We start from the raw sequence: 21,790 nt of genomic DNA on the forward strand, positions 1-21,790 counted from the left end.
TTTTCTGTCCAATGCCCCCATTCTCTCCGCGTTTCCTCATATTTTTCATGTCTCTTTGTCTGTATGATACCTCGTATCTCTTTCTGTTCTTGGCGACGAAGGTGGCATGAAAACTGGAGTCAAAGCTCTAATCTCACCGTCTGATGTTGTTCCTACTCTGGATGTTGACCTGATATTGTCGTTCCAGCTTTGCACTGGTTGTGATATGCGTGCTGGATTTGGAAATTTGACATTATTTTAACCAAAACGCTTCTCTTAGTGCTTTTCTCTTGTCGTCACTTCATCTCTCTCGTCTCTCTTCCCCCATTCCCTCAATTTCTATCGGTACTTGGATACCTACAAGAAAGCTTGGGATCTGATTCTGTTCTGGGTTATAACTGAAGTAGCCTCTCTGTTGGTATTCAACTGCTCCATACAACTATAGATAATCTATTTCCTTTAAAACAAAAACTATCTCTAGCTTTTTTTGTCGTTACCTATGTGGTTGTGCAATTCTTCGGGAAACATCTATGAACACCTGAGGAGGGTCGGGAGATTTGGTCAACTGGAGACAACTTTGCTTTATTTGGAATTTGGGTTTAACACGTCGCTGCATTGATGGAAGTGACTCCCGCTTGGAGGTGCCACTGGTTATATAGTTGTTCCGAAACTGGCAACACAACAGAAACAAAGTCCCTTCACAAAAAGAACTAACTATCGATGAAACAATTTCTCATCATTTCGTATACTATTTATCTTTTATCTTTGCTACGTTGTAAATCATGTTCTGAGGGCTGCCCATGCAGCGAGGGTCACTGGCGGGCGGTGGTGGTGGGCGACCCCGTAAATCAGGACGCACGGCCTGATTCAACCTTCTGACCTACCATGTGGGGCGGTGATCCAAGGTTTTATTTAGCCGACGGAACGTGGATGCCCCGAATACCGCCAACCAGACCAGACAGCTTTGGTACACACGGGAGGTCGACTTCTACGAGTGCTGTTGGATGAAGAAATATGTGGTTTCTAATCCTGTCATGATGCTTAGTAATGCAGCGCATTTTTTGATTACTGTGCACAGCCGACCGTGTAGGCTGATAGAATGGAACGCGTCTGAGCCAACCAGTACATATGCAACCTCAGCTGTACAAAATCATACCATTATCCTGACTTGAACATCAAATAGAACAGCCATGCCGACTCAAAAAGCAATTGAAATCACCGGGCCTCAAGAGGCCAAAGTCGTGACAAACCGCCGCCTTCCCGAACTCCGCGATGACTACATCCTTGTCAAAGTCGTAAGCGTCGGCCTTAATCCCACTGACTGGAAACACGTCAAATTTCTCTCTGGGCCTGGTGCCCTAGTAGGATGTGACTATGCGGGCACCGTCGAAGAAATCGGTTCAGCAGTAACAAAGGGTTTTAAGAAAGGCGATCGCGTCTGCGGCATCACACACGGCTCTAACGACTCAAACCACGAAGATGGCTGCTTCGCAGAGTACATAGTCGCAAAGGCACACGGTCAATGGAAGATCCCGCCAAACCTTTCCTTCGAAGAGGCTGCCACCTTAGGCGTCGGCATAGTCACCGTCGGCCAGGCGCTGTACCAGGCTCTGAAGCTCTCTCCGCCGCAAGCCGAGCCTGTTCCTAACGGTATCCCGCTGCTTATCTATGGCGGGTCGAGCGCGACAGGGACTTTGGCTATCCAGTTTGCGAAGTTATCTGGCTACGTCGTTATCACTACGTGCTCGCCGCATAACTTTGACCTTGTGCGTGGGCTGGGCGCGGACAGCGTGTACGACTATAAACATTCGGAGGCCGCGGCTCAGATCTGCAAAGCGACGGGTGACCAGCTGAAGTTTGCCCTGGATTGTATTGGGACTGAGGATGGGGCGGATTTCTGTGATAATGCTATGTCGAGGGAGGGAGGGAGATATACCTCTATTACAGGGTCGAAGACGAAGCGCCAGAATGTTGTTGATTCGGGGACTCTGGGCTACACTGCTGTGGGCGAGGCGTTTAGGAAATTTGGACGCGAATTTCCTCCTATTCCAGAGGATGCAGCTCATATCGCTGCTTTCATTAATTTGATGGAGCCTCTTCTTGCCCAGGGGAAAATTAAGACTCACCCTGTCAAAGTTGGGAAAGGAGGGCTATATGGTGTTTTGGAGGGCTTGAAGCTTATGGAGGAGAGCAAGGTTAGTGGGGAGAAACTAGTTTATAATATCGCTGATACCGCTTGATTTTGATCAAAAAATAATTATTATGGGGAAAAATGATGATTCTTTTGTGTATGCTCTCTAAAGCTTAGATAGTGTTTTTGCAAATTGAGAACATTATGAATTCAGAAAATGAACCTACATCACTTCACTCACCGAGTGAGGGCTCGGGACCCTCATCTACTCTAGAAGGCTCGCTGGTGCTGACGCTGAATTCTGAAAACGTCACCACCTCCCGTACAGCCGTATGGAATGAGATCCCGGAGCTAGATGGGGGCTCATATCTAGTCATTGATGCTTGGAGTGGAGAGATTCTCGAGGCTCCACCTCTTGAATGGAGATGTTACCAATGAGGAATTCGTCAAGTCTGGATTCTCGAACGCCGAAGAAAGATTTGGACCAGCAAACATATTGATTGTCAACTCTGCTGCTGAAGACTTGACGGCGAAAGCTGATCGAGTTCACACCCATTCCATGGGCGTGGAAGGTCTGGTGGGTCCAGTTGCACCCACATACTCTGCGTTGTGAGCACCGTACCAGATAGTATCAGTCTATATAAGATCATGTAAACTTTGTATGTGGAATATATTAACTAATGTGCGTGCCTGTCAAGAAAAGAAAGTTAAAAATGAAAGGCATAATATCTTCAGTCTATATTCATTTTAAGATGGATTTTTGTGACGCTCAAAAAGTATGTTTGGCTCATATTTCAGTCTAAAGATATTCAATCCCCTTCAGCGTTCGGCGTGAGAAAGTAAAGTTAGAGTTTCATCTCCAATGAGAGTAAAATTAAGCTATATGTTCGATGAAGCTAACTAGCAGACTATGTGATCTGTTTGTTCCCACAAGATTTTGGTTTCTTGGTCATTTAATTCTTGCATTCAGCGGGCTATAGTGCATCTTATAATAAATATCTATATCACCTGACAAACACCTGCTTAGAGTCGAAATAAGCTTAAAATTCAGAGTTTGAACCAATCGGAGTTGGATTTTGCCACCTGTAGGAAACATTATATAATCATTTCAATACCAAAAAAAAAATCCCGAGGTTCGGATCCTTGTTCGACCGGGTGGAGATCCCTCGGCGACTTTTGATCTTTTTTTTCCTTCAGGGCTGTTTCCCTGCTTGACAAATGGATCCATCTGTCAACAGTGGGATTGGTCCAAGGTGGAAAATTGAATTCCGTGGATATTTCTTGATCCATTCTTCTCCAAAAACCAGATGGCAATGGATATCAAAAATTTTCAGATGATAAATCAATCCTCAAGTTCTCCACAGTAGATCAATACATATAAATCACCCCAATCCTACCCCTGCAAGATGGAATTATTCACATATATAATAATATCTATATCTAAACACCATCATAATGACCTGGCCTGACGTCTCCACAAAGCCCGCTGAGGGCATCTCATACTTCACCCCTGCCCAGAGCCCCCCGGCAGGCACAGCTCGCAATCCTCAAACAAGCGGAAAGCCCATTCCCAAGCTCTTCAAGCCTCTCACCATCCGAGGAGTGACTTTCCAAAACCGCCTGGGTGTATGTGTAATTCCCCGCAATTTCCCGCATCATACAGCTAACAATAACCTTCCAGCTTGCACCCATGTGCCAATACAGTGCCGAAGATGGCCACATGACCCCCTGGCACATGGCACACTACGGCGCCATTGCCCAGCGCGGACCCGGAAACATGATCATCGAAGCAACGGGTGTCGTCCCCGAAGGCCGCATCACTCCCGGCTGCGTCGGTCTCTGGAAAGACTCCCAGATCGCGCCTCTCAAGCAAGTCGTTGAGTTCGCGCACAGCCAGGGCCAGAAAATCGGTATCCAGCTCGCACACGCCGGCCGCAAGGCGTCGACCGTGGCACCTTGGCTTGGTGGCGTTGTCGCGAACAACTCCGTCGGCGGTTGGACCGATAACGTCAAGGCTCCTAGCGCCATTCCCTTCGCTGAGGGTGATCCTATCCCCATTGCCATGACCCAGGATGATATCACCGAGGTTAAGACTGCCTGGGTTGCTGCTGTTAAGCGTGCTATGGCTGCTGGATGTGATTTCATCGAGATCCACAACGCTCACGGATACCTTCTCTCGTCGTTCCTTAGCCCATCCGCCAACCACCGCACCGATAACTATGGTGGCAGCTTTGAGAACCGTATTCGTCTGTCCTTGGAGATTGCTCAGTTGACTCGTGATACGGTCGGTGATGATGTGCCCGTCTTCCTGCGTGTGTCAGCTACCGATTGGCTTGAGGATAGCATGCCAGCTGAGAAGGGCTGGAAGCTTGAGGATACTATTGAGTTTGCTCGTGCGCTTGCTGCGCAGGGCTGTGTCGATCTGATCGATATCAGTACTGGTGGTGTGCACTCTGCTCAGAAGATTACCTCTGGTCCTGGTTTCCAGGTTCCTTACGCTGCGGCTGTTAAGAAGGCTGTTGGTGATAAGATGCTTGTTGCTGCTGTTGGTATGATCAATAACGGAAATTTGGGAGAGAAGATTCTCAATGAGGATGATATTGATGTCATTCTTGTTGGTCGTGCTTTCCAGCGCGATACCGGTCTCGCTTGGCAGTTTGCTAAGGACTTGGATGTTGAGATTGCCATGGCTGGACAGATTCGTTGGGGTTTCACCAGCTTCCGCAATGCGTCTGAATATATTCAGCCCAACTCTATGAAGGCTTGCATTTTTGATTAGATTTAGATACACCAGCCGTTTGGCTTGAATTGCATTATATAGACCGTCTTCTTCAAAACAGTGAAAATAGATGTGCCGTTTCTGAGACCCATGATCGACTACAAGTACGAGAATTATCAGTAGTAGAATGGAACTTCACCAATGCGGCGCATATTTAGTTCGTCTACCTCAGGGAAAATTTTCAAAGTCATGTTATCTGGTTACTGCTTGTTCGTCTTCTCCATGCTCTCAAGGTAGGCAATCCAACAAGTAGATCCTAGGCAGGAAACAATAGGCTTCCAAATCAAGAGGCCACTTTCGTCTGGCTATGGTGTCTAATAAATACGAAATGAATTCTATATACAGGCAAGGCAGTCAGTCACTTATTCTGCTGGGGGAAAAAAAAGAAATCACAAAAAAACCCTTGGGGCTCACAAAAGGGCTATTGGACTTCAGGAACGCTATCAAATTCATGGGACAAATTAGTCTTAAGTTGTTCTACTTCGATTATTTACTTCAAATCAAACTTCACAAGTCTACCTGCTTACAATTGGACAGTCATTCCATAAAAAAAAGGTGTTGATTGAGTTTCTAACTACAACATAAAGCTTTGACTGGTTTGTTTTTTGAATTGAAAACATGGTAAAGAGTGTTCTCTGTCTCACTGAGACCAGATGATGTTCGAAGCTCCAATTCTATGACCCCTTCAGCGTACATCGAAAACCAGTTATACGGTTCTCAACGGACGCTGAAGAGGCCATAGAATTACAGATCCGAACACTCACCGGGGTCGTCACCGAGATGAGGTGAAAGTGATTCACCGTCCAGAAAGCAGCCATGGCCTCAACAAAAAAAAAAACTCCCCCTAAGATGACCTAGAGGTATAAAAAAAATACGACATCATTACCGCACTACACACCCGCCCGAGGTTGCGATCCCTCAAAATGGATGTCCAGTTCGACAGATCTGCCACGTACCCGCCGGACTTTCAGCATACGGTTGCGACCAGTGATGCATCGGCCTCGTGCTGGGATTTCTCCGCGCTTCCTGGAGCGCACTAGACTCGGATCCAAGTCTAGGCAGTTTCGAGGTTTCCACTTGGTATTACTCGCAGGTGGTAAACCTTGATTCTCTCGATGCTCGCTGGGCATCGGAACATAATCATAATGTTTCGCAAGCGGTTCCATAAGTCGCCGTTGGGCTGTTCTCTGGTATCTCGTCTTGTTAATCCAACAAAGCGAAATAATTGTTTATCATTGCTTCAACTTGGGATTGGATTGTTCGGCATAAAGAACAGTTAGCAGGTTCGAACCAGGTGAGAGACTGGTTCTCCCCATGCGTTCCTTCGTACAATCATCCTGGATCTGCTATCCTCCCGAAGGGTGTGACATGGTTCCAGTCAGGTTGCAGAAATCGTAGCGACGGCCTCGCAAATCGTAAATCTTTTCGTTTCAACTACGATCAACGATTTTTCTGGGTTAAGACATGTGCTTTAACCAAAGTCGGCTCCGTTACGGAGACAGACAAATTCTTATGGGCATCAAACCCATAAGAGGCGTCTAGGATCGTATCATTAATGCAATGCCACGAGGATCTCAGTGGAGAACCACGCGGCATACATCAATAATGATGACCTTCGACTTAACTCTCGACACTGGGATGGGGCGCTGGCCACCATCGTCGTGAAAACTCTTTCATGTCGCCGGTAATAAAACCAGCGAAATCCCAACATGGCGCCCATCGTCAGGTATCCCGGCGACACTCGGTTGGAGGACGAGGCAACCGAGAGACGAGCGAGATACCTTTGGGTGAACGTTCCGCGGTTGAGATGAACTCATTCATGTGCAGGTACCAAGAGCCGAGACGGAAACCCAAGGACCCGCTGCTTAGCGGACGAGGCCAAGCAGGCACAGTTGGGAGAACTCCGAAAGAAAGAAAGAAAGAGGGGGTGGGGGGGGATTTGGAGGGATTTTATATTCGCTGGACGCGTCCACGGATGGCGGTGGATTATAAAATTGCCCCACTTCCCCTGAACACGTCATGTCTTTTAGGGCTTCACAGTGTCACATTCAACGTCATACTGGTCATTTCTCTGTTATTCTGATTCCCGTATGGCTTCTGACCAGACAAAGCTATCAAAGATCGAGTAGCCTACAGAGGATATTGTAGGTTATTCACTTATATATCATCGTTCTTCTTCCCTTGCCCCAGGTCTTTTGTTTTGCTGCGACCACATCCAATCAACTTCAGATCTTTACGGAAGGAGCTTGTGGCTTCTGTCTCAGAATAATTTGCATGGCGCTAGGTGTACCCGGGTGGGACTGCAGCTCCAGGAGCTCACAAAGAAAACAGCGAACCCAATGTTTAGCGGTTATTTACAACTATTCTGAGTTTCACGGAATGTCCAGCTAGAGGGCAATTCTGAAGCGTATTGGCGTTATTTTATCTCCAAACAAGAAACAATGCTTTGACCAAAAGGTGCATCTTGCTCAGGAAATCGTTTCCCGAAGAGTTCAACACCTCACGGCAAAATCTCCTTCCCCATCCAATCCCAACACCTCCCTCTCCCCCCTTCGGCCTCAGATGGCAACCCCACAAGCACCTCCAACAGCTTTTCAGCCGCATCAGCCGGCTCCAGCATTACCCTGCTTCCCCAATACTCCTTGGTAAAATCCGTGTGCACAGTCCCAGGGTGCAACGCCACAGCAATGGCCCTCTGACCACTCTTCGCCCGCAAATGCAAATCAAAAGTCTTGGCCAGTTGGAAGACAGCTGCCTTGCTTGCACGGTAGGAATACCATCCGCCCGAGGCATTGTCCGATGTTGAGCCGACTCGAGCAGCCATCATTGCATAGAGGGAATGTGAGGGTAGCCACAGTGGTCCTGGGGAGTTGATTGCAGAACTGGCTTCTATTGTCGGGAATTCTGGTGATGATTTCAATGGGATGAACTGGGAAAGGTGCTTCATGAGTAGCAATGGGCCGAGCGAGTTGACTTTGAAGCTCTCTAGCGCATTGGCAGAGTCGATTTTACTGGGTGACTTTTCCGCATGTAAAATCCCGGGGATTGTTAATCCTATCCTAAGTGGTCTTTTCGGATATTCCTGGCGGATTGTGTCTGCCATTGCTGATATCGTAGACTCATCTAGACAATTGGTTAGCCTTGCAGCGCCGAGAAGAACATACTTTCGGGGAATTGAATTTATCTCTTTTACCTGTTACATCAACTTGGAGAATGCGGAGTCTCTGCTTTGCATCTTTAGGTACGCCCTTGCTTGAAAGTAATCGTTCTTGAAGTTCATTGCAGTTCTTACGGGCCGTTGCGATCACAGGGAGCTCGGTCCGGGTCAGGAGCTGTTGTGCGAAGGCAAGCCCCAATCCTCGTGAGGCAGGGGTTACTAACGCAAATCCATGGGCTGCTGGTAGCATAATGTATTTGCTAGACCAGTTATAAGTTGTTATGAGAGATAATGGAAGGAATTACAACATGGAGTAGTCCTGATGTCCAGACTACATATGACGTCACAAAGCATGTCCATCATCGATCTGATCTCCTAGAGGCTTATACATAGTGAGCTTAGTTTAATGCAAGAACAACAGCCGATTTTGGCTACACTCAACAGTTGTGATTAATCCTTTCTTAGATTGACTACATTTCTTCCAATGCCCTCAAATACGACCAACATACCTCAACTCTTTCCCTCCAGATCATTAAAGAAGACCCTGCCAAACTCATCGCTGCTATCATTGAAACGAAGCTTCTTGTTGAGTTTCTCAATCTTCTCCATGTCCTGTGTGCTCAGTTTGAAGTCACCTTCCAGGTTGGCCCTGATTCTCATGGGTGTCTTGGACTTCGGCAGCACCGAGTGGCCCTGCGTGACTCCCCAGGCTATAAAACACCATACAGTTAGCGCCATAAAAACTGAATTCAGGCAGATCACACTTACCAAGAGCAACCTGGGCGCCTGTTTTGTTGTACTGCTCGCCTATCTCCGCTAACACAGGCTCCTCGATCAGCTTGCCGAGTCCGCCCTTTCCCTTCTCGCCATAGATACTGTTCTGGTTCCCAAACGGCGAATAGTGGGTGACATGTATACCATGCTCTCGATGCCATTCTGTAAATTCATGCTGCTGCAGCCACGGGTGACATTCCATCTGGTGCACAGCGGGAACGATAGAACTGTTCTTCACCAGGCGCTCCATCTCAGACTTGTCGCAGTTCGAGACACCGATCGCCTTCACCTTTCCGGTTTTTAGAAGCTGTTCCATTGCTTTGTAGGTCTTCTTTGGTGTCAGCACACTTGCGTGCATGGATCAAGAAATGGGATTGCAACATACGTCGAGGATGTCGATATTCTCCATAATCGGCTTTCCATCCTTCTTCGGAAAGAGATCCTCGCCTGCTTTCCAGGCTACAGGCCAGTGCATCAGGAACAAATCAACGTATTCCATTCCCAGATCGTCCAGAGATTGCTGCAAAGCTGGTCCCACATCGTCTGGGTGGTGCTTGTTGTTCCATAGCTTGGTTGTGATGAAGAGCTCTTCGCGCGGGATGCCGCTTTTCTTGACGCCTCTGCCGACAGCCTTCTCGGTTCCATAACTAGTATACGGTTAGTATCGTAAATTGAACTTGTTGCTTGTTTCAGTCGGAAAACAAAGCTACTTACACGCGCGCGGTGTCGATGTGACGGTATCCTGCCTTAAGTGCCTCTGCTACGGCCTCTTCCTGCGCACCCTCATCCTGCCAGGTACCGAATCCAATGGCTGGTATCTCTGCCCCAGTGTTCAACTTCCATTTTGTAGGCATCTTGGGTTGATCGATATCAATAATGATTTAACTGTTTATGTGCTGCTGTGACCTCCAGTTGAAATTTAGAGCAATGCAGAAATGAATCAGAAGATTGACCCTATTCTAGAAGACACGTCAAGGTGACGAAATTCAGATTTGTAGTTACTTGGAAGTTGCTGAGGTTGATGACATTCAAATGACGTCTTCGAAGTCTTATATTCAGTGTCACTGAAAAGTGCAGAATACGAAGTCTAGGACTGTGGAACATATTCAATTGGCGAGCTTGCAGCTTTTGAAACGTATAGACAGAAAATCTAGCTGCGTTACAATGATCGCCTAGGGTCTCATTGATGGATATGCTAACCATATGGCGGTGAGGAGGGTCCGTCTTCGTTTGGTACCCTGCCTTCCACTAGCTCTGAGGACAAACACACCTCACTACAACATAAACGCCAACAGTCTTCGCCTTGCTGGGTCAGAAATCATGCGTCGACAGTTATCTTGTATTCGTTACTAGGGTGCTTGATCTTACCATCAAACCCACTTGTGATCCATTCCCACCAGCAACTCCACATTACGCACCAAGCAAGATAGGATGCTGTTCGCCTGGAACTTTCCGGGCGCCTAACACTTGTGTGCTGAGAGTGTCCGCCTCCTACAATCCAATTTGTCCCTCGTGTTGCTAAGTTGGTCATGAGGAAGCTATCGAGGCGCTCTTCGCCCAACAACCTTTGATAGTTGTTCAAAACCCGAGGCCCAGGCCTTTCGTCATCCTGCAAGCAGTCGTGACGCCGGTCTATCGATGCGAAAGACCACACAAGTTACTGTGCATGCATCATCAAGATTCAAGCATGGAAGGCACTAGGTAGAACCATTGCCAAGCAATCCAGGTCATCTTCATTCTCGCAGCAGTGAGTATCGCTACATGGGCGCCTCCAAACATCTCTTCTTTGGTTGGCCATTCCACATGCAAATACAATTCCCTTCCAACGATATCCACTTCAACTCTCGGCCCTGCTGTTTCGCCGATGTTTGATGCCAAGACAAACAACATCAAAGGTCGTACGCGTCTACCGTAGCTTACCGCATTAGTTTATATAGCCAGCTCCACCCGCAAAATTTTTTCTTTCCTTCTGCATCGCTCGGAATTCTCCAGCTCTCACTTTTTCCTTTGTTTTTATTTTACTCAGCTTGGACTGTGTCTAATGATGACACACACTCCATCTATGCTCGCAGCCTGAGGTTGATCCCAGGGCTGCAAATGCTCAGTTTCATAATTTTTAAAAGGTAAGGAAAATCTTTTTTTTCTCTCTCAATCCCAATCCCCTGGGGATGATTATATTATAGACATGCAAAGGCATTCCTCAAGCAGAAGATCCATGTTGAATCTGTCATACTTTTAAGTTTCAGCCTTGTCTGACCCATCACAACAACATCATTACCTTATAAGGCATTAATTGAGTGATCCTTGACTAACAATCTCTCGCTCAGGTACATCACACTTGCATTCAATCCCATCACTCTATTGCGGCTGTTGCCTTGCATGAAGAAATTTGAACGAACGGGCGGACATAACGTACCCATCTCCCGCATCCAATAAAACCAGAGCGTACAAACTCTGTGGGTGTATGGAGGTGGATTACTTGTTGAGAATTCGTCACCTGACCCATTGCCCTTATCACAATTATTTCATGTCGCATCGACAATCAGAGACCAGTATTTCTAACAGAAATTCTAGGTAATTCATCACTCATCTCTCTGCCCTTTCTCGACATGGTCATACTTTATATGATGAATGTGTTATTCACACTGTTGGACTTGGACTTCGGTCCGGGAATGAACATTTATACAAAAATCTGATTTAATGAGGTATGTGGCTCCTATGGATCGGATAAATCGTATTTCATGCTGACTGACCTTAAGCCTGACTTAGATGCCATGTCTTGATTTCACTTTTGTCTCATGCTTTTTTGCTTGAACGCCATCGCTGACTCGACATAAGTGAAAAGAATAGGATACCCATAGGTAGACCATTTTGCTCGTTGACCGTGAGTTTACTCTACTTCCATACCCTACCTATTGCATGATGAAAACCAATATGCTGTTCTATCTCTGAACTATCATGTTGATAAAATATTTTCACCTTGGAGAACTGATCTTTTCCTTGACTGCCATCAATTCACTCACGTCGTGATATGATCAATTGCTAATATGCATTACAGGAGCCAATGGCCATTTTATAATAGCTTAACACCAAATAAAATTCTTTTCTCTTGAACACGTTCACATTCGTAGTTTTTAGCCTTGCCGCTTAGTCTCCCGTTGCCATCTGGTAAATCCCTTTCTGGGTCTTGCTCCCATGCGCAATGTCATTTTCCTACTCGATGAACAAACCATGCTTCTTGTGCCATCCCTCAAGACTATCATCACCATACACCTCGTGCACACTCTTCTTTCCCTCCGGCCACCGCGCCCACGCCGGCTTCGATCCACTCATGATGCACACCATCTCGTCTGGCACCGGCAACTCTGTATCGATTGCAGAGGCAAACGGATGGATCAATTCAGGCCAGTGGTGGTCCCAAAGCCAGAGCATAGTGCTGCAGTTAGAGCAGAAGTTCCGCTCGGAGGAGCAGACCTTTTCATCTGGTGTGCCACGGTCTTTGATGGCAGAGTATTTCCTGGTCATGACGTTAATATATATGGGGTATAACATGATTCGTGTATTTGGTGTATGGAATGAGCTGTTTCTCAGTAGACATTGTGCTCGTGGGTGCAAATGAGTGGATATGGATGGGTCGTACTTGATCAGATCTTTGCCCTTGATGATATTCAAGCTATCGGCGATACCGCCTAGGTTCACAGCGCCGATGTGTCCGCCTACTTTGCGACAGATGCTACAGGCGCATAACTGGTAGGGGACGGGTGTTTGGGACTGAAGAGTAAATTCAACGCCACCGCATTGGCAGCTTCCTTCGAGGTTCCTATAGACCGCTGTTAGTATGGCTGTGTCGGCAATTCAATGCAGTTACAAAGCTATACATACATAGGCATGATTTGATGTTTGTTTGATAAGTCAATGAACAGAAAAGTGATGTAAATGAGTTTGTTGGGGAAAAATTTGGGTTTATGCAGTTTTGAGAGGTGGTACTCGATATATATACTTCGCCAACTGAGGGGAGAATCCAACAACAAAACCGACAAAACAAGCAAACCGCACAGGCCTCGTATGATCAAAGAACATATCCAACTGCACTTAACCTGTTTTCCATTAATAAACCTATATCCGAGCGCCCGTGTGCTGTTCCCCGGACGCCGGAGTGATCTCATGCATCATCGATTGTATCACGTAGCTGTGATTGGCTGAGCGGGTGTTTGTCTAGTTTGTCCTGTTTGCACCAACAGGACGCGGTCTACCAGCTCGGGGATACTCGAGAAAAGCTCCGACGTACCCGCCAAGCCTACTTGATTTTTGGGTATGCCCGAGGTTTCAAACCTGACACGTACCCAAAAATATTGACAATATAATCACAACGCTAAAAGTTCCAAGGCTATTTTCGGCTGAATAAATTCCGCCCTGGGTTGCCGCCTGCCGCGTAGGGAGCTTGGCGGAAAGGAGTCTGCCACTAGATCCCGCTCTGATGCTTCTTCACAAGTAGGTAGCTATTTGAATAAAAATCATTTTCAATCAGCCAGTTTAAGGCTCTGAAATGGCACTATATACCTGGAACCAACGATAGAAATTGCAGGATTCAAGAAATGACTGTACCCCTTTCACGATTGTGGGAACTCTCGATGAGTGAATTCACTTCGAGTTTCTCAGGATCAGCTGCAATGCCATCTATGCTGACGATGAATCCTAGGAGCTTGGGCTTTTTTTGGGGCATCCGCGGGCCATATGTCCCGCTCTTTGCAATTGAGACATCGGCATTTCGACGTTGTGAAGTTCCTATATGAGCATGGAGTTATTATCCATAAGACCACCATTGATGGCCAAACTCCAATTTACGCAAACATGCCGTAGCGGCCATCTCCAGTTGTAAAATTTCTATACGGGCATGGCGCAGACGCCGATATTTCCATCGGCAAAAGGGATGTTAGCTCGACCCCGTTTAGTGTGGCTTCAGAGAAAGTCCATATCGAAGTTATAAAGTTCCTATCTAAGCATGGCGCAGATACCGACATCTATAAAACACTACCAATCCTGACGATTCGATGCAACGCACACAATAAGTGGCCAGCGCTAACAGCGGCAATGAAGAAGAGGACGAGGAAGCATAGTGTCTGTTTCCGAGACTATAGCAGTATGTAAAGCGAGCTCAATCAGGCTAATGAGTACATAATAACTATCACCTGGAGATGCAACTTGATCCCGAATTGGCAGTCGTGTAACCACCCTGCAGTATAGCCTATCAAGTGTATATTCATTTTTTTTTTCATAAGAAAAGTCCTAAGTAATAATCAAAACGAAAGTTATAGAAATACCCAGTCCTAAAAATGATTACCAGAAGCAGTGGCTACTATCGAATCTGTATAAAGTAACTAATATATGATGATATTTGAAGGAGGCGGAGGGCTGAACTAAGAAGCCTCGCCCCCGTAGCCTTGATCACTCATTTGCTCTTTATATTGCCCTTGTATGTGAGAGAGGGTACAAAGCATAGAAATATTATTCATGGTTCACATTGTTTTTCCAACTCGGTAATCAGTCGCTGATAAACAACATTGAAGCTTAGATATCACAACCGTAGATCAGCAATATTGATATCATATAAGAGATAGAGCGATGCAAATGATTCCATTTTGGAGATGTACGCGTAACTCACAATTCCATATAGTATAACCAGCGCCTTTGATTCTGTGATACATGAACAACCTTCGACGTATTGAGGCCATCAAACTACCTTTGATAGCCGAGTAAGTCCAATTGACAAGAAGGCTCCTATGTAGCTAGTCTGATGGAGATAATGCAACCGCCTTAGAGGGGATAGATTTATGTAAACAATTCTCGTAAGTAAAATGGCCTGACGGGATTTCCATGCAGCCCTGTCTAAGGCCGTCGTATAGACGTAAATATCCCTCGTCGTTGATCATTAGCGAGATACAAATATAGAGCTATTCCGTTCAATATTGAGAAGTAACATACAGTCTTCTTTCTCTCATCTACCTGTTCAGTAAGTTGATCGAATACCGACAAAATGTATAGGCTAATTCAAACATTTCGGGAAAGGACAAAATGCTCTCCCATCAGAGTGTCTCACCAGCTATCTATGACAACTTTAATCGTCATGCCAACCTAAGGCTCTTCCCCCAAGAGCAGACAAACCTGAGCGAATTAGGTATCACAATGCCACCAAATCATGCGGCCCGTGTTGGACAGTTCAAGACATTCACTTTGCCCGAGAAAGTGACAGGGTCTCCTACAGACGTCCAAATGGGAAAGGATATGATCGACGCGTGGCGCGAGGATGGTATCCTGCAGGTTTCAATGAGTCCTAGACAGCAGGATCTCTGTGATAAAGCCTTCACTGCTAGTAGACGATTCTTTGCAAAGCCTTCCAGCGAAAAAGCTGCTTGTGTGGATACCCAGAGCTACTCCGGCTATATTGCTTCTGGGGAGGAGATTACAGATGGGATTGCTGATTATTCAGAGATATTTACGGTCACTAAGGATCTACCCCTAGATGAGCCTCGAGTACAAGCAAAGTGGCCTTGCCATGGTCCTTGCCCTTGGCCAGATGTTGATATGAGGACCCCTATACAATATTATATGGACTCCTTGGATAATAGCGGAGAAACACTGCTACAGCTGATTGAATATGGACTTGGTCTGGATCCTTCGACTCTGACTTCCTTAACTAAGGATGGATGGCACCATCTCCGTGCCCTTAGGTAGGCGAATTGGTTCTGATTGAAAATGACTTTCAACTACCTTGAAACTAACGTTATCACTATTATTATCATAGGCTCCCTCCAATGAATGATACTAACGGAAGGGGAAAAGATGGCCGCGGTATTGGGTCTCATACGGACTACGGCCTCTTAGTTATTGCAGCCCAAGATGAGGTTGGAGGTAAGATCCTCGTTATATCATTGAATATACTCGCTCATTATACAAGGCCTATTTGTTCGGCCCCCTGCGGCCGATGAGAAGCCGGAGAATTGGAAGAAGAGCGCTGCTGGCTTCCGTGAAGACGATGAAGGATGGGTCTATGTACCACCTATCCCGGGAGTTTTCACAGTATTCCCAGGTTTGTCTATTCTTATATGTTGAAATAATTTGAAATTGTTACTCAGAATACTCTAGGGGATATGATGCAGTTTATGACCGACTCGTACCTACCGTCCACTCCCCACAAGGTTGGTCTTAATACCCGCGAGTGCTTCGCCTTTGCCTACTTCCATGAGCCTAGCTTCCAAGCTACGGTCTCCCCAGTTGTGAAGCTTCATAATGGTCAGCATCTGGATAATGGCCAGTCTCCAGATGAGAAAATCCATTACGGAACCCACTTCACCAATATGTTCATGAGGAACTATCCTGATCGGGTAACAACGAAGAGAATTCTAAGCGAGGATCGATTGAAGTTATTGGATCTGCCTGAGCTGAGAACCCAATAGGAAAGACCACGGGCCACTCCTTAAGCTCTCTCAAGGACCTCGTACTGTATACATTCAACATCACAGTCACTTTCTCTGCTGTTCCTAATTAGGCCGATTCACCTTTTTATTAAGCTCATTGTGTGACGATTGAAGTTGTTTTTGTTTGCTTTTCGGGTTTTTTTTCTGCCTGCTCAAAGATGATTGCCTCTTTGGGAACGATTTTCGGGTTTTGAATATTGCAATACTCGAAGTAAGCGAGGGAGTGAGTCCTGGAGATTTGCATTGGTGAGATCCTAAAGAGGGCCTCTCGTCCCACCGATCCTTCCTTCTTTTCTCTTCTCTCGCTGTACTTAGGACTCTGAATGAATGACACTCTTTTTGTTCTTGATGAACTGGGTTGTAACATCCTATAGGGATACTAGGACTCATATATGGTCCCATAGCACACATATTTCAGCTAAGCGTGACACTACCCATAACTATCATATCATCGACCGTATCACGTAGCTGTGATTGGTTGAACTAGTGTTTGTCCTGTTTGTTTCTCGGAGGTTTGGATTCGCTTTCGCCGACTGATATTCACCTGCTGACCCTGTTTCTCGTCTGTACCAATCCAGAATCCTGCTGTGTTGATATTTAGAGCGGATATACGCTCTTTATTGTTGGAAATGAGTTTCGGAGCCCCCGGCGGTGGATCGGTGAACTACAAGCCATCACCGTGAGTTACATCATTCCAAGCGTGCATATCTGCGCCAGCGACATGTTGTCTAGCAATTGAACGAGATTGCGCCTCTTGTTCTACATAATTGCTGACTAAATAAAACTGTCTCCAGACCTGAGCGTGGTAGCTTTCCTCTTGATCATGAAGGTACACCAGTCCGCAGCCACCCAGCTGAATATCCCAAAGGGACTCAGCTCGACCAGCAAATAGAGAGCTAATCACAATATTGGACGCTACAGGGGAGTGCAAGCATGTCATTGCAGGGTATTTGAAGTGTATCAAGAAGAACCACGGCACCAACGATGAGACGTGTCGCAAATTGGCCAAGGAATACCTCGCCTGCCGAATGGACAAGTAGGTCAACCCAGTACACGGACATACCATATATTGCAAATTGAGGAATTGTGGCTGTTACGAATATCGGAGCAAAATGCTGATCAAGACAACTTGGGTGATTAGGAACCTCATGGCGCCGGATAACTTCGAGAACCTCGGATTGATCTTCAAAGATGGAAACGAATCGACACCGAATACACCAGCTGCAGGCGCAGCAAATCCAGAACAGAAGAAATGATATGGAAATACCAGACGTTGCATGATATTGTATGATATGGAAGAGTGGCGTTAGCCCGTGATATTCGGGTAATGCTGGCATTATTCAAGGCGTTGCACATAAGAAAATGTATTTGATACCTATTCAACACATGAAATATTCTGTGTATAAACGAGTAAGCATCGAATTCGCAAATTACTCCGTATGCCAATCTGAATCGTAGCGACACATTGATCTCGCTCTATGCGGTTCCCCGCATGAGAAACCGTTCCCGCCCAGCCACACTCTTACAATCTCCAACTCCTCCACGGAGCCCCAAGCCACCAAATGTCATCGATCGCACGGCCACCAGACCCGTGCCTTGTGGCAATTATTCTCATTGTACGCTCTCGCACCGGCCCGCGCCTCGTCTTCCACTACCCTCCGAACCCCCTCAGCGAGAACCGCATCAAGACCACCACCAAGGGCGGTCGGCGCGTCTCGCGCACCCGCACGCGATCCAAGAATACCGATTCAAGCTCGAGTTCCGAGAGCGGCTTGAGCTCCGACGAAGATGAGGATGAACGGGAAACCCAGAGCCATGCTGGTGGGAGTTCCGTATTAGCGGGTCGTCGCGCTAGCAATTTTGGCCTCGATGATCATCTCCCCGCTGCGGCATCGCCTGCTGCTGGTGAACCCCAGCGCCCTGGGTCGCTAGGCTCTGGGCGCGGCTCATCGGTCAGGAAACGGGCTGCGGCCTCCGATCCGGATGCCGAGGACGATGCGGGGACGGCGTCTGATCGGCCTGATGATGGTCCTGGGAGTTCTAGACCGCCTTGGGAGTCGCTTTTGGGTGTACCTGGGAGCGTGTGGGAGAAACTGCTTAGTCCGTCCCGATCATGGCATAAGCGGCGCTTTGAAGTAGGGATTAATGATTTGGCGCTTATTGGTTGGCCGGTCTTTGTGCGCGAGGATGGGTCATGGCGCAAGCAACGACGCAAGAAGCAGAAGAAGCCTGGTCCCGAATGGGACGGTGGGGAGTTGGGTCATAATGAGAGTGCCGAGGAGGACAAGGAGGACGAGAAATTTGTTACTTCGCCTGATCTGGGTGCTAGTGTGGCTTCCATTGCGGAGTCGTTGACATCGCCGACAGACAGCAAGCGCGGGTCAACGGGCGGACGGCCTGGGAAATCAGACGAGCCGCTTGATCCGGAGGACAAAGACCACATGACGATGTTCAATGTGGTGTTTGTTGTGGATCCTCCTTTGCTGGAGTACTCCATGCGTGTGAAGGAAATCTATGAGAATATCATCAAGAAATTTGCCAAGGCCCTTAAATGGGAGCAGGCTCGTACTGACTATGTATGGAAGGAGTCTCAACATATCCTCCAAGTGAGGAGAAGAGCACGAGAGACAAGTATGCATTCTGCGAATAGCCATCCTGCTGGAGCTGACATTAACACTGGACAGAAACATCGACCCATAACCTTTACTCCGAATTGATATCCCAGTCTTCTCTAGCTCGAGCCATCTACACGGTTTATAGTAGCATATCGGCATCAAAAATCGCATCTGTATCGCTCAGCCCGGATGTTTCCATTTCGCTCCAGATTCCACCTTTGACTTCCACACCATATCTTACTGGTCCTATGGATAAAGCATACCCAGGTCTGTGGCTCACAACGGCAGACAGTGCAACATCTGCCGACGATCCAGGTGCAGATGGAAGCAATACGCCACATCAGATCCTGGCAAAGCACTTTGCCCTACTTCTGTTAGACAGCGAAGCCGCCATTATCAAGGATGTCGAGGCGTCTGGCGGAGCACTTGCACCTGCACTTGCGCATTATATCCGATGCTCCAAGCCAACCAAGTCATTTGCACAAATATCAGTATCATCAGGAATTCCACTTTCACATATTCAGATGCTGTCAAGCCATCTTGTGTACTGGCGTCGTGCTCGCGCCATCCCCCCTATTCACCAACGAGATACATACATTGTCTCTCCAAACTGTGACCTGAGCAAGCTTGAAATAGCTACGATTGCTTACCAGACAGCATTCCCAACATACCCTAGTTTGCCCAAAATGCTTTCCACCCTCAGTGGTACCCCTCGCCCTTATAGCAACTTCATCCCCAGCAAAGACCACAAGGAGATATACTTTACCATCCTGGCCTGGCTACTGCGTGGCGGCTGGGTCACCCAGCTCCGCACCTTCGCGCACATTAAAGTTTCGCCCGAGATCAAAATGGCCGTGGAGTTGGCGATGCGCAAGGAGGAAGTCGAGCGATACCTGGCCAAGGGCAACTCAAACTCGATCTCGGTCGAGGAGGACAGCGACTCCGACGATGAAAATGACGACGCGAACTCTTCGTCGTCCTCTTCCCTTGATAGCAACGGTAGCGGAGATGAAACACCCACACCGAGTCGACTCGACCCACACGCCCAACTGCGCTCTTCTCACAAACTCCTCGATCAATCAACAGCTCTCCGGCTGTCGTCTTTCATCCTTTCCCCGCACCGCGCATCCCCACTCGAGTCTCGCTGGCTTGACGAAATCCTCTCCCGATTCTCCGACAACCCAACCGTTGAGGGAGACGAAATAGCCAGCCCGGAGATCACGCCTAACGATAACCAGGCCCTGCACAAGAAGTACTGGCCTGTCTTCCTCAAGTACTTCAATGGTCACGATGCCCTAGAGAAGATCTGCGTGCGCGAGAATCTCAAGCGCAAGCTCGTCTGGCAGGTCCTTATGCGCCTAGGCTTAGGGACGGGTCCATTGGGCGCGATGGAACTGGATGCACGTGAACAGGTGTTGGTCAGTTTTCGACATTGGTAGATGGAGTGTTCTTCTGGAGTTTGGAATATGGAGTATGGAGTTTTTCTCTACAATGATATCCCATACATCGACGTCTGTCTTTATCCGTACTTAACTTGATCCCATAGATCAGAGACACGTGAGGCATACTAGTTTCAGGGATAATACCGCCCGCTCGGCCCCGAGCGTATTAAAATTACATACCCACTCTCCCATTCCGATGGTTTCCGCGTGCCCTCAGCCCTAATCACTGCCGAAAGCACAAGCTATTAGGTAAAAAGGAATTGGGATGGTTTGAATTTGAGAATTGGATTGGATTCATTGGTGTAATCTTTATATAAAAGAGTAATAGTATTAGTAGCAGTTGGGTAGGGGGAATTCACGTGTTAGAAGAGTATACAAAATCACATTCTTTTCGCACAATCAGAGGTAATTTATTTTTACTCAAACATTGGTATTTTGTATTACGAATATTTCATCACCCCGGCCCGTATATCCGAATTAAACGGTCTTCACGGGCTGAAGAATACATGTGGGATATTCGGTAGGGCATATACTATACCCAGTAGGTATACACTAAAGTACTAGTATCTGAATGTATCCATGGATGAATAATATTGCAATGACATCTTAAGTCTCAAAAAGAAAAAACTCGACTCGAGATTCTATTGTGCGCCAATGGCCGGAGGGGCTCCGGTGGACCCCGCGATGTTCAGATGCAGCTATGTATTTTTGCTTCAAGTTGATGAACCGAATATCAGTATTATAGGTATTTTGTTGTATTAGATGTGATACCTATTGTTAGTACTTGAATAGAAGCTCTATATATAAAGTAAAAGGTCTTTGATAGAAGCTTTAGAACAAGAACGCCATAGTGTGATCCAATTGGCTGGACATATGTTGCTTGAGACCTCTGAATATCGCCACATAAGACAGCTATTTTAATCATGGGTCGCCTGAGCTGTGATTGTTATTGGGCCAATGTTATTGAAGCATGCGGCTCAATTACATGGGCTTTGAAGGTCTTTGTTGACCATGTATAAAAAAAGAGTACAATAAGTACGAGATTGATGACCTCGGCAATGGATATACAAAGTGGACATAGTAGAAGATGGTGTAGAGGGATTCATATGTGGAATGCTTAATAAGGAAGTACACATAAGGGATATACACCACCGAAGATACCATAGGATAGACAATTAGAAGCGAGTAAAAGGTACATATATCAAAGAATCTCTATAATTAATCAAAGTATTTTAATAAAAAAATTGCAAAAATTCCACAAAAAAAAATGTGCCTCAATTAATTACGTGTAAGGAAAAAACCCCGCTACCAGTTCTGCCCTGAACCAAATAATTTTTGTCTCTTCTCTCTTCTCTCTCTTACATTTCTCCGTGTTTTTTCTTCCCCTTCTCCCTTTTCGGTACCTCTCCGTCTCAAGAGAGAACCGAGACCTTCATCT

The 21,790-nt window shown here is 46.7% G+C and overlaps 6 protein-coding genes across 6 annotated transcripts; 4 read left to right on the forward strand and 2 right to left on the reverse strand.

The window, feature by feature from the left end:
• Positions 1-1,169: 1,169 nt before the first annotated feature.
• PGRI_033330 (zinc-binding alcohol dehydrogenase family protein) lies at positions 1,170-2,219 on the forward strand (the record flags this gene model as incomplete). The annotated part of the gene is made up of 1 exon (XM_040791046.1): positions 1,170-2,219. One exon carries the CDS (start codon positions 1,170-1,172, stop codon positions 2,217-2,219), a length of 1,050 nt encoding a protein of 349 aa, XP_040644102.1.
• Positions 2,220-3,565: 1,346 nt separating this feature from the next.
• On the forward strand, positions 3,566-4,889 carry PGRI_033340 (NADH:flavin oxidoreductase/NADH oxidase; the record flags this gene model as incomplete). The annotated part of the gene is made up of 2 exons (XM_040791047.1): positions 3,566-3,736; positions 3,792-4,889. The coding sequence occupies 2 exons, from the start codon at positions 3,566-3,568 to the stop codon at positions 4,887-4,889; spliced, it is 1,269 nt and encodes a 422-aa protein (XP_040644103.1).
• A 2,500-nt stretch (positions 4,890-7,389) lies between these two features.
• Positions 7,390-9,674, reverse strand: PGRI_033350 (Short-chain dehydrogenase/reductase SDR; the record flags this gene model as incomplete). Its single annotated transcript, XM_040791048.1, has 6 exons — positions 7,390-8,012; positions 8,083-8,306; positions 8,600-8,756; positions 8,815-9,148; positions 9,206-9,467; positions 9,535-9,674. The coding sequence occupies 6 exons, from the start codon at positions 9,672-9,674 to the stop codon at positions 7,390-7,392; spliced, it is 1,740 nt and encodes a 579-aa protein (XP_040644104.1).
• Positions 9,675-12,033: 2,359 nt separating this feature from the next.
• PGRI_033360 (GFA family protein) lies at positions 12,034-12,710 on the reverse strand (the record flags this gene model as incomplete). Its single annotated transcript, XM_040791049.1, has 3 exons — positions 12,034-12,337; positions 12,461-12,640; positions 12,703-12,710. 3 exons carry the CDS (start codon positions 12,708-12,710, stop codon positions 12,034-12,036), a joined length of 492 nt encoding a protein of 163 aa, XP_040644105.1.
• A 2,182-nt stretch (positions 12,711-14,892) lies between these two features.
• Positions 14,893-16,274, forward strand: PGRI_033370 (Oxoglutarate/iron-dependent dioxygenase; the record flags this gene model as incomplete). Its single annotated transcript, XM_040791050.1, has 4 exons — positions 14,893-15,548; positions 15,623-15,729; positions 15,776-15,907; positions 15,964-16,274. 4 exons carry the CDS (start codon positions 14,893-14,895, stop codon positions 16,272-16,274), a joined length of 1,206 nt encoding a protein of 401 aa, XP_040644106.1.
• Positions 16,275-17,857: 1,583 nt separating this feature from the next.
• Positions 17,858-20,349, forward strand: PGRI_033380 (nitrogen permease regulator 3 family protein; the record flags this gene model as incomplete). Its single annotated transcript, XM_040791051.1, has 2 exons — positions 17,858-18,926; positions 18,980-20,349. 2 exons carry the CDS (start codon positions 17,858-17,860, stop codon positions 20,347-20,349), a joined length of 2,439 nt encoding a protein of 812 aa, XP_040644107.1.
• Between the last annotated feature and the right edge of the window lie 1,441 nt (positions 20,350-21,790).

This window comes from Penicillium griseofulvum (assembly GCF_001561935.1).
Source record: "Penicillium griseofulvum strain PG3 chromosome Unknown contig_85, whole genome shotgun sequence".
NCBI classification, from domain to species: Eukaryota; Fungi; Ascomycota; class Eurotiomycetes; order Eurotiales; family Aspergillaceae; genus Penicillium; species Penicillium griseofulvum.